Here is an 18,522-nt window from a genome sequence, read left to right as displayed (position 1 = left end):
TAGCAACGTCTCGTTTGGCGACGTGAGGAAATTGCTATGATATGCTCTTGGCATGTGAACGTGTGCCAAGGCGTGTCGCGCACATTTTTCCTGTTGTTGATAACGTGAAGATGGAGATGGAGCGTAATTGTCTCGCGCAGCCTAAACAGCCCTGTGTCATATAAACCCTCCCAGGACTCGGAGCTACAAAAAGCCCACACGCCGCATTTACCCACAACACTACACCGCGCCACCACACCACGACGTCATCGCCCCGCTTACGAACTGAAAATCTCGAAGAGGTAAGAGCTTCACGAGCACATTGAAACGGAATTAAAGTCGATAAAAATGCTGAATTGACTAAATCATTTGTGGATTTTATATCAGCTACAAGTTTTCAAGAAAAAAAAATCATTTCCAAAAGTGATGTCAGAACTTTACATAAAAAGTCATCAATTTTACAACCATTTTTTTTTTACAAGGAAATGTATTTAGGAAAAGGTGTCAATTTTACAAGATAAATGTAAAACCTTTGCATTGTAAAAACATTCTGAGAACAGTCATAAAGTTCCAACTTTGCCAGATTAAAGGTACTGGGAATTAGACTTTCCTTTAACAATTAAAAAAAAAATCATAAACTTGTCAAAGAAAAAATATATTTATGGGTTTTGCCTTGGAAGCTAGCGTACTTCAGCAAAATAATTATTTCAATCATGAGTCTTATTTTGTTCGCTGCTGGATTACTTTTCTTTTTTTCCCCGTCTTGTCGGTGTTTTAGATGCTTTGTTCCAGGTGTGTGCTGCCCTTGTTGGGTGTGTTCCTGTTCCTGGAAGTTGCGGCCGGAAGACCGAGGACCAGAAAGGTAGTTTGTTCTGCTGCTATGAGATGCCACGATTGGGTTGTAATCTCTTGCTATTCTCTGGTGACCTGCCGCTCGCCACATCAGGAAGTCAGCACGGTGGAACAAGAGCAGGAACAGGCGCAGATGGCAGGCTGGGATGTCCCAGCCATCGATGGCGAGTTCAACCCACAGCCAACGGCAGTCCTCCGCACTCACCACAACCAACATACCAGCAACCAAAGGAGGTAAACAAGGAGTTCTTTAAAATCCAAAAACTATAAATATATTGGAGGAAAAAAATGCAATGAGTTTTCATTCTGAATAAGAAAATAAGGCAATATATGACAATGAAGGTTCCAATTTGACATGCAGAAGTCCTATTTTAGCAATTAAGGCAGTCACAAGGATGATGTTGCTTGACGACAAAACCAAACAACTCCCTTTTAAGACAAGACCACAAATACAATTTGCAGCATGACAAAAATATCTCCCAATTATGATTGTTACGAGACCAAAGCTTTTGTTTTTGCAGAAGGAAGGCGAAGGTGGCTCGTGTGGATTCTATTGGCAGTTCGCTGATGTCGACTTTCAGGAAAGCAAAGGTGCTCTCCCCAAAATCAGCTCACAATTAACAAGTGCTCAGTTGCGTTTGAATAACACGGAACTTTTTTTTGTAGGATTAACCGGACCACGACTGGCAAGAACACATTGGCCATCTTTCATTTGAATTATTATCATTATTCACTTCACTGGTTCTTTTATCTCAAACAATTTATTTTAGGTGCATTACCTGACATGTTTCAGTTTGTACTTCCGCCTTCATCAGAGTGCCAAGGTCTGTCTATACGTTGGGCTCAAATAATTACACCAAAATCAGAGAATACTGCAAGGAGTGTCCATGGCCTTCTCAACATGAATTGTGGCCGAGAGCCCGAAATGAACCGCCCAATCATATTGAACTGTTTCATTAAGAACAGTCATGACTCCCTACAGAGAGTTCAGGATCCTAACAGCCTGGAGTACGAAGCTGTTGGCGAGTCTGTTGGTGTGGGAGCGCAGGCTCCTGTATCTCTTCCCAGAGGGCAGCAGATCAAAGTGTGAGCGGGGTGACTCACGTCACACACAATCGTGGTCGCCTTGCGGGTGAGATGGGAGGTGTAAATGTCCTTCAGGGAGGGGAGTGAAGAACCATCAAATCCTACCAGCTGTGTTCACTATGCGCTGCAGGGTCTTCAAGTTGTAGCCACCCCACACAGCGATACAACTGGAGAGGACGCTCTCAGTGGTGCCACGGTAGAATGTGCGCATGATGGCTGGTGGAGCACCTGCTCGCCTGATGTTTGCATGAAATGACTTTTTTTGTGTCTTTTTTACGCTACACTAGTGTGGAGGACTTTGGAGAAGCTGTCGGTGAATGCTTCATTTGCGCAATACTACATTAGGCGCAGGGTTCAATGCCATCGCCGGCCATCTTGCGTGGGCTTTGCATGTTTTCACCCCTTCCCTGCGTGGGTTTCCTCCCACGTTCCAAACACACGCATGATAGGCGGAATGGCCGCTCCTAATTGTTTTTTTTTGTTTTGTTTTTTTAATGGTGACAGACAGACTACCCGCGACCCTCGTGGGGATAAGCGCTTCAGGACAATGGATGGATTTGATTACGTTAATAGCAATATCAAAATTGTTACAAAGCAGTATACAATCATTCTTTTCCAAATGGTTCCAAAGAGCAATACAAAATGCACCCAAATGGCGTCATGAGGAAGTGTGACTAATACTCATACCTCAGGCGTAATAAATTAGTGATCAAATTGACCAGATTATAAAATTGCCCTATCCAAACCAGTAAACGATTAAATGAGTTAACCAGGTGACACACCGATTGTCTTTATTACTTTATTTATTTTTTTGGTCTAATAAACAAGGTAAAACAACAGACGGTATAATAATGCATGGTCAATTTAACAATAAGTAAATGAAATATAAGAAATCAATGATGAAAATGCACGGTAAATCTAAGACAATAATAACATGGTAAATTATCAGATGGTGTAATAATAATGCATGGTAAATTTAACAATAAGTAAATGAAATATAAGAAATCAATGATGAAAATGCATGGTAAATCTAAGAGAATAATAACATGGTAAATTGGACAAAGGAATAATAATGCATGGTAAATCATTAGATGGCATAATAATAATGCATGGTAAATTTAACAAGAAGTAAATGAAATATAAGAAATCAATGATGAAAATGCACGGTAAATCTAAGAGAATAATAACATGGTAACTTGGACAAAGGAATAATAATGCATGGTAAATCATCATATCACGTTAAGTCAAGAAGAAGAAGAAATAAACAGAATCATAACGCTTGGTAAATCTTAACAAAAAGACTAATGCATGGTAAATCAATCATAATAATGCATCAGTCAGTCAATCAAAATGCATGGTAAATCAGTCCATCCAAATGCATGGTAAATCAAACAGAACGATCATGCAAGGTCAATTGCATTCATATGGTAACTCGCCACTTGGATTGGCGCCTTTTTTATCCAGCGCATAACGCTCCGTGGGCATCTTACACATGTAGCCGTTGAGTTGCACGCACGACATCATCTTCCATTTGCCAGACTGAAAGTTCAAGTGAGATTGATTTTAATGCAAAAATACCTCGTCTCCGGCGAGCGGGTCAATCTTTTCCGCACCCACCTGGCTCGAGGCGACCACGCAATTCTCCAACTTGTCGGCAAGTTCTTTCTGATCCCAGTTGTTTAAGGTCACCTTCTGGTCGTCCGACCACACGAATTTGCCGGGAGCCACCAGGAAGTTCAGTCCGATCCACGTGTCGCCGGGGGCTGCAAACAGCAAGAGAGCTCTCATTTGCTTTCCAGATATGGCAGCGATCAAGCAGTTGCGACGCACCTGACGTCAGGAGGTCTTGCAGCCAATCCCGCTCAACCTTGGAGCGAATGGACACCAGCTTGGCATTCAGACAGAAGCAGGCTTGTTGAGCGTCGTACCACGTCTTTCTCTCATCAAAACGTTTGTAGCAAAAGTCCGCAAACTCCTCCCATTCAGGTCCCAAGCATCTCGGCTCTGCGCACAAGATGGCGTCATGTGATGAAGTATGCTTTCTATTCTAGACAGCCTACTCACCCTGCTCAACAAAAGTGTAAGACGGAGACGGAGCCAAAGCGTCACCACCGCTGCAGACAGTAAAGAGAGTGAGAATGAGCCGGGCGTCTTCAAATAGACGCTGCAGTGAGAGCCAACCTCGAGGTGATCCCATTCCTGGCGGAGCTGTTGTAGGCCTTCTGTGGGTCTCTCTTCAGCAAAGTCACAATTCCTCCGATCGCGTTCTCAATGACGCCCGAGTGAATGGCAGCCGCGCAGATGTTTGAATCCTGCACTCAGAAAGCATCTCAAACAAAGAACAAGAACTCTGCTGGCAGGTGGTGAACTAATTAACATACTTGTTTGTAGATGTATGTTCCGTAGACCCTGTAGGTTCGGGCGCAACCCGGCGGGCACCGGACCCTGCGGGAGACCTTGAGTTACGAAGCTTTTCCGCAAGAAAAATTGATGGCGGGTTCGACTCACGTCATTGAACCGTCGAGGCCGAGGCTGGTGGCTGTGCTGCTGCATAAGATGTCTGCGGGTCAGAAGGGCAAATCAAAGGCTGTTTCTTGCTGGGTTTTCCACTGCCCTCCAAACGTCGGTACTCACCGCGAGAGGTGTCGTCAGGCGTGCACCCTAAGACGTCAAAGCGAAGGCCAAAAAACTTTGGCAGGAGGCGGACATACTGGGCGAACACGAACCTGGTTAGCATGTGCGTCCCCACAACAGGCTGGAATCAAAACACACGCGCGTTTGCAATGAATGACAACAGCCTGGATGACAAAGTTGGAGTCGGCTACCGCCCGCTCACCTGCTCTGGGTGGCGATACCAAGTCTCTCCGTCAGTACTGAACTGCAACTCAAACTTGCTGGAAGAATACTCTTGGTACATACACCTCTGGGTCACAATGCCCGTCACCTTGAAGCGCTGACGGAGGTTCACCTGGATCCAGCTGCCGACTGAGGGCGGAAGGCATTCCATTGCATTGCCAGGATACCAAACTACCAACAACTACGATGAAGAGCTGTGGGTTTTTTTTTTTTTTTTTTTTTTAACATACGTATTTTGGCCGGTCTCCAGCAACCGCTGCCCCCCAGACGCGCTTTGTGAGGTTCGCCATTGATCGCAGAGGAAGAGGCTGAAAAGAAGGAGTCTGGGATTTTCCCGCTAGCGATGCCCAGACTGTCAAGACACACTGAGGAAAGACAAAAAAGTGGAAGGAACGCTCGTTCATTCACTCTCACGTCTGGCCAGCCGTCCGTCCCTAGCCGACGCGCTTTCTGGGGATCCGTTGGATTCTTTCCTTGTGAAGCCCACCTTTTTCCTCGCAGCTGTAGACGATGTGGTGGTATTTGGAGACACCAGGGCAGGGGTCCGTACCCGTAGGTTGAATGGGGCAATGCTGATGTTTGTCACACAATGCTCTAAAGTGAGAGAGAGCCCCTTTCATCCTGCAGAGATCTGCAAATGACATCACAGCGCCTTTTTATGCACGTCATTCGCATACCGACTTCAATTTGTTGCAGGACAAAGGGAATTTCAATGGTTAATGACTAAAGCGTCTAAGTCTTTGCATATTGATATTGAATTATAAGTTACAAATGAGTTACTGGACTGCGTGTGACACCTCGCGACAGAAACGGCTCCAGGACAGCGAGCTAAAATCAACAATGCCACTGGAGGATTCTTACCCTCAGATTTGTTGCCGCCACTCAGACAGACGTCGCTACGCCTCCGTCCGAGGAACGCCGACTGTACGCGGATGACGCTTTCATTTGAACATTCAAGGAATCTCAAATCATCTTGGCAGAAAAATTCCTCCTTGTAGCCTGAGAAAGAGAGCACAACCGTTGACTTCTCTCCGTCTTTTTTTTACAGAGACGTTGAAGGCAACTTACTGTCATGTAGCAGCTGGGGTTTTGCTCTCTTTCCTAGAAGTGGGAACCAGAACGTGCGATGAAGGTCCACCCACCGTGGGGCGTCACATCTCACTTACCTTTTCCTCTTTTCTTGCAGATGTAGCCTTTCATGTTGTCGCACTTGTCACGCTTCCAGTCACTGCTGCCGGTGAGCAAGGAAAGACATTTCCCCCCTTCGGCGTCACCTGGAGGGAGTGAGGGGGGGGGGGAGACAAGATCTGAGCACTCATCCGTTCCTCCAAAGTGCAGCTGACAACCGCCTCAGCCCAACCTGCACTCGAGTGGCGGTAAGAGAAGGGGGATCCGTCAGTCCACATGCCGCCGTCACCCTCGATGCCTCCGTTGGCGCCCAACCACAGGGAGGCGTCATCACCCATCATAATCTTGGCGATACCTTTGGATCCCAAGGAGAACACGCAAGATTCCAAAACGACTCACACTTGACGGGTGTGGCACAGCCATGACGAAGTGCTAACAATACTGGGTATAATGTTACGTGTGGTGTCCCACAGGGATCGGTACTCGGACCGATTTTATTCAATATTTATATGATTCCGCTTGGGGACATAATACGTAAATATAATATTAGTTTTCAATGCTATGCGGATGACACCCAATTATATATGCCGTTATCGGTGACAGATCCACAGAACTGCTGTAATCTCGAGGCGTGCCTTGCGGAGATTAAGCAATGGATGTCTCTCAACTTCCTTCGTCTTAACCCGGATAAAACTGAGATGTTGATAATTGGTCCTACTCGTTATCAACATTTATTTAAGGAAACCACTATAACTATAGATAACCGTACTATCACTCAGAGTGATACGGTAACTAATCTCGGGGTAATATTTGACCAAACGCTCTCCTTTCAAAAACACATTAAGAATATAACCAGGATTGCGTTATTTCACCTTCGTAATATTGCTAAGATTCGTCCTATCCTCTCGACTGGGGATGCGGAAACTATTATACATGCGTTCGTCACGTCGCGCCTGGACTACTGTAATCTATTATTCTCTGGTCTTCCTAAATCCAGTATCAAAAGTCTACAGTTAGTGCAAAATGCCGCTGCGAGGCTGCTCTCACGGTCAAGAAAATTTGATCACATTACCCCAATATTAGCCAAATTACATTGGCTCCCGGTCCATTTAAGATGTGACTTCAAGGTTCTTCTACTAACCTATAAATCACTGCATGGCTTAGCGCCTTCATATCTCGTCGACCTAGTCGTTCCTTATGTTCCGTCTCGTAACCTTCGTTCGCAAAACGCTAGTCTTTTAGTTTTACCGAGGGCCAAGAAAATGTCTGCAGGGTCTAGAGCATTCTCTGTTCGGGCTCCAGAGCTTTGGAATGCCCTACCAATGGATATTAGAACTACTACCTCAGTAGAAACATTTAAGACACGTTTAAAGACACATTTCTATGAGATGGCCTTTAACTAACTTGTGATGGCCGATTTGGCCGGAGTTTGTTCTGTTCTCTCTGCCCACCTCCTCCCCGGCTGGGGAGGGGGTTAGGTGACTCAAAGCTGAAAGCGGCTGGCTGGATTCTCGGGGACCAGTTCGGGATGGGGGAGCTGCGGCTCGGCCACCTTGAGGACACTGCTAGGACAATTGAGGGCACCTCCGACATCCATTTTTTTTTTTCATTGATTTTCATATTATGTATTACTTGTGTACTCTCTGCATCCATTACAACCTGGTGATCCTGAAAGGGGGATCCTTCCATCTGTGGTCCCTTCTCAAGGTTTCTCATTTTCCCCTGGCAGGGGTTTTTTGAGTTTTTCCTTGCCCTTTTGGGAGCTTATGATCAGGGGATGCTTTGAGAATAATTGTCAATTTTGGCTATGTGAAGCCCTTTGAGACTGTTTGTGATTTAGGGCTATACAAATAAACTTGACTTGACTTGACTTGACTTGCAACAAAGAGTGAAGCAAACAACAAAAAACAACCAAGCAAAGCTGCCCATATCTCAGCTTGATCACGTTTCGAGTTGGAAAGGAAGGTGAAGTAGTAAAAAAAAAAGTTTCTTTATGGAGTCATACGCAAAATCACGGGCAGCCTACCCTTTATGAAGGCCTGCTCATCGGTGTTGGTGATGCTGAGCAGGTCCCCTTCGAGGCGTTTGCAGTGGTCTTGCGCCTTCTGCCAGGTCTTGGTGGGCTGGCTGATCATCTGGTAGCAGAAGTCGTTGGTGGGGTTGTCCAGCCACCAGCCGCATTTGTCAGTCCAGCCTGCGAGCAGACAGACGGCGTAAGACGGCATAAGACAGCGGCAGTGCGGCATAAGACAGCGGCAGTGCGGGACACCTACTGACGAGGCTGACTGATGATGGCAGCCGTCGAGTCCCTCTGCGCTTGGCTGCAAGGAGGGGGGGGGGGGGGCAAATATCAGCAAATGCGATGGATGCGTCCAAAAAGGAGCGCTCGGGAGCGACGTTTGCACCTGTCTTGCAGAAGAATGGCCGCGCCGTTGAGCACTGACAGCCACTCAACTCCCCAACAGAATTTGGGAATGCGCAGTCCCTCTTGGTGTTTTTTTCCCACTCTTTGTACCCCTGCGGACGACACGAGTGTATTGGACTCCCGACGCCCTTCCTCGGCTCACTCGCGCCCACGTTTTGCCCAAAACAATCCAATCGTTGAGCGGCATTTCTCCCCTTTCTTTTATGCTGCTCAAATTTGGACTTTCACAGTGCAGCTTTTGAAAAATAGGCAATTCACTTACAAAGGTTGTTCCGTCACTCCACTCGTAGTCGCCGTCCGTTGTCTTCTTGAGTCCCACCAAAGCAGATTGTGAGGTCTGCGAGTGATCTTGAGGAAAGGAAGGAAGGACAAGAAGAGTTTCAGGGCAAGAAGAGCTTCAGGCAAATGACGAGTGCGGCGGTTCCTCTTGGTGCTCACCATACACAAATTGGGCCTCTTTCTTAGAGTGGACGCTAGCCAGGTGGCCTCCCCGGGCTTGACAGAACTTCTCGGCATCGTCATAATTTTCATGCGTCTTCACGTAACGGTAACAATAATCGTCATCATGGAAGGTGTTGTCGTCGCAGAAGGCAGCTGGGCCCGCAAAGAAAAACGTTACCGTGACAATACGGCCAAAGTGCAAATAAGCGTGCTGCAACTCACTCGTCACGAAAGCAGGACCATGTTTGGGGGAACACGTCTTTTTCTCTGGGCAGCCTGCACAAAAAAAGACCCGTTTGCTTCTTTCATTGGCAACGTGAGCACGGACGTGCAGACTTACTCTGCGGCCGTTTGCACATGTAGGCCAACGAGGAATGACAGGAGCCAGAGCGCCACTTCCCAGGCTCTCCTATTCCCCCTTGGTTGACGTAGGCGCAGGACGCAACGTCGGCGCTGTCGGGAGAAAAATTAATTTCCCGTTTTGTTTTCCTTCCCAAGTGTCTGTCTTCAAAAAAAGCATGCAGAGTTGTGAGGTCTTACCTTTTGAGTTGATTTGGGGCCCAGTTGGTGTGGTTTATTGTCTTGCCATCAGACCAGGCCAGCTTCTGGCTCCCGCCTTCAAAGCGACACCAGGAGTCGTCGCATTTCTGCGGGGAAAAACAACAACAGTCCCAGTTGTCGCTCCAGAGTCCACTGCCGCTTCCATCTCACCTGGTTGGAGAGTCCCAGCCAGAAGGGGGTGTCCTTGTCCATGGTCCCCTTCACAAAGTCCTCCTCGGCCGAGGAGGTGATGGAGAGCAGGTTGCCGCCCAGCCAGACGCAGTGGTACCAGGCCCCCACCCAACCGTTGGGCTTCACCACCTTCTTGTAGCAGCTGGAGTCGTGCTCGAGCCACCCGGGAGGACACTCGCTGGCTGAGGGTACAATTTGGGGAACAGATCAGAGCACACTCCTGGTTTTGCCCTGCAGTCCACCTTTTTGAGCAAAGGGTAATTTTCTCGGGTCGGGCAAATTGGAAGATCCCTCGACTTGGTTAAGCTCAGGCCGGTGCATTTTTTGAAATGATTCCGGAAAATTCACCCTCACTGCTTGAGAAACAACCGCGGCCGCACACAAAGTGCCGCTGTACAAGTTAAGACGATGCAAAAAGCATTCAACGCGTGGCTGAGTACTTAATAAAAAGGAAAAAAATAAAGCACAGAATTTGTTGGTTGGTATGGTGTGACTCCAGGATCACGTGTTTTTGACGCTCAGTCTGACTTACCTCCAAGAGACGGCAGAGATTCTTTCAGTCCTGCAAGAGTTAAAAGATAGACATTAAGGCACAGACGGACGTCAAGGGGCGAGAACGGTCGGCGGGGCGTCATGCCTCACTTACCTTTTCCTCTTTTCTTGCAGACGTAGCCTCTCTTGTTGCCGCACTGGTCGTACTTCCAGTTGTCGCTGCCAGTGAGCAAGAAAAGACAGTTCGCCTCTTTGGCTTCACCTGGAGGGAGGGAGGTTAGATGTCAGTGCTCCTCTGTTCCTCCAAAATGCAGCATGCAACCGTCCTCCACCGACCGTCAGTCTGGCGCTTGTACGTGAACGAGGATCCGTCAATCCATTTGCCGTTGTCGTCATCGAGTGAGCCATCGGCGCCCAACCACAGAGAGGACGCTTGTGCCTGACTCTTGAGGAGAGCTGTGGATCAAAAGAGAACATGCGAGAGGAATAGGGGGATGTTAGCCAGGATGACGAGAAGTAGTATCAACACCGAGCCAGCAATAACAGTGCGGTATACTACGCTTGAACTATTATTTCATGTTCTAATAACGCTTATATGCGCTTATATGGTTTCATATCCACTTATTGATACACAAACAATGTATGTTTAAAAAAAACGGGTGACACTACTTTGCGGGTGGTTTTGAAACCAATTATCCGCGGTAAACGAAGGATTACTGTACTATCAAACCTGTCCTGTAAAGAGATATAAAAACAATACAAAGGGGATGTGGAAGGAAGGTATTAAACACCGGAGCTAAAAACAAAAACACAAAGTACCCGGCTCATTGTATTCAAATCGAGCGATCGATAGACAACATGAAAGCGGGGGTCAATGAATTCAATAGTTTTTCGGGGTTCTTTTTGGTCATTGTGGGACCTGCCAGCTGGCAGGAAAAACACAGGATCCAGACAGACTCAGCTGCTCAATCCATATATTTCTTGGTGTAGAAGTAAAACCTCAACTGAGGACAATGATATTGACATGTGCATCATCAGCACAAGAAATTGCACAACCATTGACTCACATATGCATTATGTCTTCCATCTGCTAGATTTCCAAATGACATGAAAATAGCTACTACCACTGTAGAAATAGACTAATACACGCCATTCTCTCTGTCTGCTCTTTCAGTTGTCCGAGATCCTTGAAAAGGTTTCGCAGAGAAACTCGACAACTTTGTTGAATAAAAAATAAATAAATAATAAAGTCAATATGGATTCGGGGGGGGTCAGAGCAACATCAATGGCACTAATGGATCCTATAGAGAGCGTCACACACACACACACACACACGCACACGCACACAAAAAGGTGATGGGTATTTTCACAGATCTAAAGAAAGCATTTGACACAATAAATCATGGCATCAGAGTGGACTGGGTGAGGAGCGACTTAATCAACAGGCAGCTAGCTATTTGTGGATCAGACTTTTTGCCCTTGACATGCGGAGAACCTCAAGGGTCTGCTGTCCTTGCTCCTAAACGCGATCATCATGCAGTATAATGCATCAAAAATAATGAAATGCATTTTTTTTTTGCTCATGAAACAAACATCTATTGCGCTGTGGACAATTTACACCAGCTTATGGAAACAACCACAATTTGAGTGAAAGAAAATTTGTATGATTTGCAAAGTACACGTGTCGAACCTCACTTGGAAGGGAAACTTGACAATCTTATGATGGAAAGAGCTTCCGAAATAAAATTCCTGGCTGTGACTGTTGACAATAAAAATCAGCTGGAAATCACACACGAGTCATGTAAAAACAAAAAATGTCAAAGGCAATTCTGAAGCATTGCGGACTCCAGATACCGACATCTACTCAGATTGCCATACCTGAACTACTCTGTGGGGAATATGGGGTAACACCGAATAAGTCAAGCAATAAGAAAAATAACAAGGAGAATACAAACGCACTTTTTATGATACCAGACAAAACTTTTTGTCACTCAGGGATCCTGATCAAACACAAGACAGCTCAAATTATGATGTACACAGCAAGATATGGTGACCTTCTTCCAAGCGGGAGACACTTTTTTTTTTTATTTTTATTTTTTTTTATGGAAAGGCAGGCAGCGAAACTGGATCCATCCTGAAACTGAATATTAGGAGTGGAAAAGTCTGCTGAACAACCATACAAATGTGGAGAAGTGTTTGTGGGGTGAAATTGTGCAATGGTCGAGAAATTGAGCGCACGTAAAAACTGCTCAAAAAAGTGTATCAAATTTGGTCTCTTAACATGCATGAGAAAAAAAGACAGTGACAAAAAGGAATCCTTCAAGTGTGTCTACTTCTGTTTTATTGATTTGTATGTGGAATTATTTGTTGAATGGATTAGGGTGGGAATCTAAAAAGCTCTGCTTCCTCCTACTCCAGCATTCTTTGTTGTTGTTTTTTCATTTCGGGTGACTTAGATATGGCACTTTAAAGTGCTTCATTTTCCTATTTACGTGTTTTAAATATGTGCAAAATAAACATAACAACTTGTTCATGGCCAATATTTCAATTCACGGCCGCCTACCGTGTACAATGTCCTGCTCGTGCGAGTCGGCGATGCTGAGCAGGTTCCCTTCGTGGGCTTTGCAGTGGGCTTGCGCCTCGTGCCAGGTCTTGGTGGGCTGTGGGATGATCAGGTAGCAGAAGTCGCTGGAGGGCTGGTCCAGCCACCAGCCGCATTTGTCAGTCCAGTCTGCGAGACAGACATAAGACGGCGTTACGCAAGACAGTGCAAGATAGACGGCGTCAGTGCTGGACACCTACCAGGTTGGCCCACCAATGGTGGCAGCTGTGGACGCCCTCCACGGCGCTTGGCTGCAGAAAAAGGGGCTATAAGCATATGCGGGACCCGTCCAAAAGGAGCGCTCGGGAGCGACGTTAGCACCTGTTTGGCAGATAACTGACTGCTTATATCTGCATGGGTAGTTCAGGTAGATCGGTTCATTCCAAAAGTATGCACAGTCACCACCATAGGAGTGGTACCCAATGTTGTCGTAGTCCTGCGGACGAGATTTTGGACAGAACTTTAGCGTGTTGCATTTGATCTGGTCGTCTTCCCGCCGCATTTCCTCACTTAATGGCGTACCTTCTCTCAGTCAAGTTTCACTTTGGTTTGTCGGCTTCACATTATTGTCAGTCAAAGTCGTATGAACATTGCAATGAAATGAAGCATGTTGTGCCCTCTCTGGCGAGCCAAAGGTATCATGCACAAGGCAACTAAACCTGAAGACCTAAAGACAAACCAGAGCCACCATCCAGGATATTTCCTGGACATCTTAACTGCCTCCTCACTGTCTCTAAAATCAGAGCGCCAAAAATGTGTCATGGGCTGCCCGATGCCTCAAGACAAAATGGATGCCTGCAAACTGACTTTTCCAAAGGCCTCCAGCAATTCACTTACCAAAGCTGTTCCGTCACTCCACTTGTAGTCGTTGCCCTTCTTCTTGAGTCCCAACCAAGGTGCCACTCCTCCTCTGTAAACGTGATCTTGATGAAAGGAGGGAGAACAAGAGCTTCAGGGCAAGAAGAGCTTCAGCCAAGTGACGACTACGGCGGTTCCTCTTGGTGCTTACGAGTCAGGAATGGGCCATCTTGCTTAAGGTGGATGCGAGGCAGGTGGGCTCCCCGGGCGAGACAGAACTCCTCACCATACTCTTGAGTTTCATGAGTCGGGCCAAAAAGATAGCAATGATCGCCATGAAGGACCTCGCCATCGTCGCAGTCAGAAGCTGAGGCCACAAAGAAAAACATTGAGGAGGAAACCATGACGAGATGGTGCAAATAGGCGTGCAGCAACTCACTCTTCACCACAGCAGGACCACTTCTGGGGGGACACATCGGGCAGTCTGCATAGAAAAAGACCCTGTTTGAGCTTTTCTCCTCTCAAAGTCAACCTGATTACAAACATGCAGGCTTACCCAGCGGCCGTTTGCACATGTAGGCGAAGGGGGAAGCGCAGGAGCCAGACCACCACTTCCCGGGATTGAAACGAACGTTTTGGTTGACGTAGGCGCAGGACGCGACGTCGGCGCTGTCGGTAGATTAAAAAAAAAAAAAAAAAAAAAAAGGAACATTTTCCTATTTTTCCTTGAGTGGTCCTTCTCAAAATTGGTTCCAGAAACTTTACGCCGACCTCTCCGCCTGACAACAGCATGCAAAGTTGTTACGTCTTACCTTTCGAGTTGATTTGGGGCCCAGTTGCGGTGTGTTGTTGTCTGGCCATCGGACCAGGTCAGGTTCTGGCTCCCGCCTTCAAAGCGACACCAGACCTTGTCACATTTCTGGTGGGAGAAAAGAATACGGTTCCAGTTGTCGCCGCAGAGTCCACTGCCGCTTCCGTCTCACCTGGTTGGAGAGTCCTAGCCAGAAGCGGTCGTACTTGGCCATGGTCGTCTTCACAAAGTTTTCCTCGTCCGAGGAGGTGATCGAGACCAGGTTGCCGCCCTCAGAGACGCAGTGGTGCCAGGCGCCCAGCCAACCGTTGGGCTTCACCTCCTCCTTGTAGCAGCTGGTGCCGTGCCCGCGCCACCCGGGAGCACACTGGTTGGCTGAGGGCATAATTTGGAGAACAGGCGGACAGATCAGAGCGCACCGATGGCATGTTTTTACTCGATGCTCTTCATTGGAGGCATGGCAACCAAATGCACGAGGATTCTGTCGGGGGGACAACGCCCATTGTCCCTTTGGCCCCTTCCAAAAACTTGTCTGTCCTTCATTTCGGGGTGAGCTGCTGATTGTTTGCATCAAAGCATCACTTGTGCCTGCCAAGGATTGATTGGTTGATTGATTCACTTTTATTTCTTCACAACATCATTGATCATGACTCCATGTGCATTGATCATGACATGAGATTGCACACAACTGCCCCAAAGTGCTGCTATTAAGCTTCAGATGTACGGTGGGGCAAACAAAGGATGTAGTCAGCCACCAATTGTGCAAGTTAAAAGATGCCTGTAACTTTCATCAGCGCCACTATGAGAGACAAAATGAATCGAACTCAAACTCACAGCGTTAGCACTTCATCTTCACCATCAGCGATCCCCACCCACCAGTCACGCACGTGTGGCATATCCATGACCAATGACGTAAGCCAAAATCACTTCATCGCACATTTCACCACTGGGGGGTGCTAGAGCACAAGGCAACTCAATTGACTGTAACATTGCAACAGTTGGACCCCGCTCCACTCTTTATCTCAGGAAGCCCGTCTCCTTGAATTAAATGACACAAAGTACAAAGCCAAGCCAGGCCGGGCCGGGCCGGGCCGGGCTGGGCTGAGCTGAGCTGAGCAGGGGTTTCATGGGGAAGAGGGGCTTTTAAACTGTGGGCTCAGTCAAGTAAACCGAATAAGCACGGGCCTCGAATGGACTCTGAGGGGCAAATGCAATATTCAGATGAACACGCACTGAAAATCAGTCTCTCTCGAAAAGGTCTGGCGGAATTTTGCAAAGAATTTCATTGAGAAAAAGAAATGGATTTTTGGGAGAGAAATCCTTTGAGAGAAAGAACTGCATTTTTCAGAGCGAAATTCATTATGAAAAAGAAATGAACTACTACTAAGTGAATTCTTTGAAAAGACATTTAGATGATGCAAATGGAACACTCATGGCAGAAATATTAGGAACAGTGTCGCAAGTTCTTTTTGTGTGCGATAACAGAACAAACAGGAAGGTGTGATTATTTTCTGTACAGGAAGTCAACCATATTGTTACCAAGCCGAAGAAATCAGGCATGTTGTGCCCACAAGTTATCTGCTGAGCACTGACACTTTTCAATGGGAAAACAATACCAGCCATCTGTTTTTGTGGGCTTTGGATTCGAGCCAAATTTAATCAAGTCGATATTGTCCCGATTGTGAAAGATAAGGCTGGCAAAACAAATAGCAAAGACAAGAAATCATCTTTGCTCGCAAGTTAAACAAATCATCCTATGGATTTGTGTGTTTATTGATGTCTCTTTGATGAGGTTTTTGATCATATAATTCATGAGACATTTTTGTTCATGAAGAAACACTTATTGTAAAAAGGGCTGTAAGAAGTTATTATGTTAAATTATAATGATTATTTATCATTTAGAATTTCATGACAATGTACATCATTTTCAGTGATTAATTATATTGAGATTAAAAAAACGAGAAATATCTTTATAATAGAGGCGCTAAGAACTATCAGTTGTATAAAGGACTGTAAGAAATAATTAGTCATAATATGTCTCAATAATATCAATAATGATAAGAAATAGTTTAGTTAGGAAGAGCGCAGTTTCGTAAAGTAGTGCTTTACAAGTTCATGTGAAGTTCAGCAAGTTCGGCAGGATTCACGGCCAACAAAGAAGTTACTTTGTACACGGTGGTTGTTGTTGCATGATACGTTGTTTTCGTGTTACTTTGTATCGTTATGTGGCGTGGAGAAATGGCGGACGTTTGAAACGTGTGGCTGCCTGCCGTCCGTCGCCCGTCATTCCTATTTCTCACATCCACCACTAGAGGTCTCCCCAGACCACCGAGATGCGCTCGTCCGTTTGAGTGAGCGTGCCCTTTGAAGGAGCATAGTAGAGCGGCACAGTTTGTCAATTTCAACTCCCTCTATAGGCCCTTTGTAATTACTTCAAAGTCAAGTTGTTCGTATATTCTGACAGAGCAGCAGCCAACAAAGACCAAGACTGGAAACGGTACGAAGAAAGCAATGGCGCTCACTCGAACAAGAGTGACGTCATCAAAGTTGTACACAGCAACAGCATCCGAATAATTCAAAAGTTTACAGGAGCTAGTCTTTGTGCTCAGAATTGGATACATTGCAATAAAGTGTTTTGATCTCAGGCACCGTAACGTTTTGACAAGAGCAGAAGCAGATGCAGTCATGCGAACTCGCAGTACAGTACATTTCATCACGTTGTCGACAGCGGTATTGTTTTAGCAATGAACTCCGTTGAACTGACTGTTTTGAATTGACTCAATTGCTTACCTGACGCGCATGTCCAATATAGGCCAAGTATGAGAATAGACCACTCGAGTGCCTCCCACATCTTGGAGAGAGAGACGGCGAAAAAAAAATCGCCTCACTGACCGTCGCAGCGATTTCAGTCAGGAGAAGAGAAACGATAAGTCGCCTTACTGACAATGGCCTGTGGATTCCGGTCAGAAGAAACAAATGGATGGACGTTTGGCGTGCCTGCTCCGAGCCAGAGGCAAGCCAAGCCCACACGCCAACCACGTCACAAAGCACAAAATGTGGGAGTGGCGAGCGCGTGTGACGGACGCACTGTAGCCTTTGATTGCTTTATTTTTTTTGTTACTTTGTAAATGTTCTGGTGTATGCGTGAACAACAGCAAGAAGCAGTCAACTCACTTAACAGTAAATCAAAATCATGAAATCCAAGCACGAGAGTGGGAATGAAATGAGGTGTAATTCAATGTATTCATTTAACAGTAAATCGAAATCATGAAATCAGAGCATGAGAGTGGGAATGAAATGAGGTGTAATTCAATGTATTCATTTAACAGTAAATCGAAATCATTAAATCCAAGTATCAAAGTGGGAATCAAATGAGGTGTCACTGCATTTGTGTTCAAGTACAGACGAGAATGGAGAAACTTTTCCATTCACGCCTCTCAGAATTTGTGTTGATTTTCAGAGAGCGCGAGAAAATAAATACATTTAGTGGACGTACTTGTGAATGAAAATGAGCGAGGAGACGATGAGCAAATGAATCTGAGAGAAATGAGGGGGAAACGTCTCCAATTGAGCCTTGCGGGCCTTGAGTGCAAAAGTTTGCACACCATGCGTGGATCTAGTGCAGTTATGGGCAAACTACGGCCCGCGGGCCACATCCGGCCCACGGGACCGTTTAATCTGGCCTGCCAACTCTAAATAAATTGTATTATTAAACTTTTTTTTTTTCGGTCATTTTGCCTGCAATGACTGCGTTTCCCCAGTAGATGGGGAACCACTCGCCTGCGCATTTACTACCGGAAGCCGTGTCAGAAAGCTCGGTGCACACTCACAAGTGCGTGTACGTACTCAGTAGTACGGAAATGGCGCACTCGCGCTCTATTTGTAGCAGTGCCGAATTTAGAGCGTGGGCTGTGACGACAGCATTCTTGTAATTTGCGCGCCGAGTTTTCGGATACAGTTTTACGCTAAAGCCACCCACAAACCTTCCCTTGGAATCCTTCCATTAAAATGAGTCGCCCAAGGAAAATCAAGGTGGACACTGAGTGCCGAGTGTTTAAAGAGTGGCCAATTTGGCTCGACGTACGCGACGTGACGTTCAGCCACATGAACATCAACATCAAATGAACACTGAAAATGAAGGGGAGGCTTTCAAGTTTGTTGTAAAAAAATGCATTTTGAATATGATCTGTACAAATAGCAGGGATTGAAACTAGCGACCATTCTCATTTTCAAACAATGCAGGATGCTCAAGGACATTGATGCACCACCTGTTTGTGACTAATCTTAACCTTTAAAGTTCTTAAGGCTTACTTTAAGGAA

The 18,522-nt window shown here is 46.1% G+C and overlaps 1 protein-coding gene and 1 long non-coding RNA gene across 4 annotated transcripts; one reads left to right on the top strand and one right to left on the bottom strand.

Moving 5' to 3' along the window:
* The first annotated feature begins 150 nt into the window (after positions 1 to 150).
* Positions 151 to 2,756, top strand: LOC148403695 (uncharacterized). The gene is made up of 5 exons (XR_015858614.1): positions 151 to 281; positions 758 to 841; positions 926 to 1,065; positions 1,353 to 1,422; positions 1,498 to 2,756. It is a non-coding gene; the product is annotated as an uncharacterized LOC148403695 (long non-coding RNA).
* Positions 2,703 to 17,236, bottom strand: LOC148403694 (C-type mannose receptor 2-like). 3 transcript variants are annotated; one of them, XM_088376272.1, is made up of 37 exons: positions 16,993 to 17,236; positions 14,375 to 14,577; positions 14,204 to 14,310; positions 13,948 to 14,060; positions 13,831 to 13,875; positions 13,603 to 13,758; positions 13,431 to 13,516; positions 12,915 to 13,029; positions 12,794 to 12,844; positions 12,555 to 12,722; positions 10,328 to 10,447; positions 10,146 to 10,253; positions 10,032 to 10,061; positions 9,479 to 9,681; positions 9,308 to 9,414; positions 9,108 to 9,220; positions 8,990 to 9,043; positions 8,765 to 8,920; positions 8,589 to 8,674; positions 8,307 to 8,418; positions 8,175 to 8,222; positions 7,928 to 8,095; positions 6,134 to 6,256; positions 5,940 to 6,047; positions 5,842 to 5,874; positions 5,635 to 5,772; positions 5,261 to 5,404; positions 5,004 to 5,138; positions 4,754 to 4,902; positions 4,552 to 4,672; positions 4,426 to 4,477; positions 4,299 to 4,362; positions 4,099 to 4,229; positions 3,982 to 4,031; positions 3,748 to 3,921; positions 3,535 to 3,680; positions 2,703 to 3,456 (listed from the first exon to the last, which is right to left on the bottom strand). In XM_088376272.1, the coding sequence occupies exons 1-37, from the start codon at positions 17,051 to 17,053 to the stop codon at positions 3,328 to 3,330; spliced, it is 4,107 nt and encodes a 1,368-aa protein (XP_088232398.1). In that variant the 5' UTR covers positions 17,054 to 17,236; the 3' UTR covers positions 2,703 to 3,327. The 3 variants fall into 3 exon arrangements, with proteins under 3 accessions (XP_088232398.1, XP_088232416.1, XP_088232407.1); XM_088376290.1 differs by lacking the exon at positions 16,993 to 17,236 and adding an exon at positions 15,037 to 15,104; XM_088376281.1 differs by lacking the exon at positions 12,915 to 13,029 and having other exon boundaries at positions 12,794 to 12,914.
* Between the last annotated feature and the right edge of the window lie 1,286 nt (positions 17,237 to 18,522).

The sequence above is a fragment of the Syngnathus floridae genome, chromosome 1, assembly GCF_059516105.1.
Source record: "Syngnathus floridae isolate MCC-2025c chromosome 1, RoL_Sflo_1.0, whole genome shotgun sequence".
Lineage (NCBI taxonomy): Eukaryota > Metazoa > Chordata > Actinopteri > Syngnathiformes > Syngnathidae > Syngnathus > Syngnathus floridae.
The sequence above is the reverse complement of the archived record's forward strand: the minus strand, read 5'-3'. Positions and strand labels throughout refer to the sequence as shown.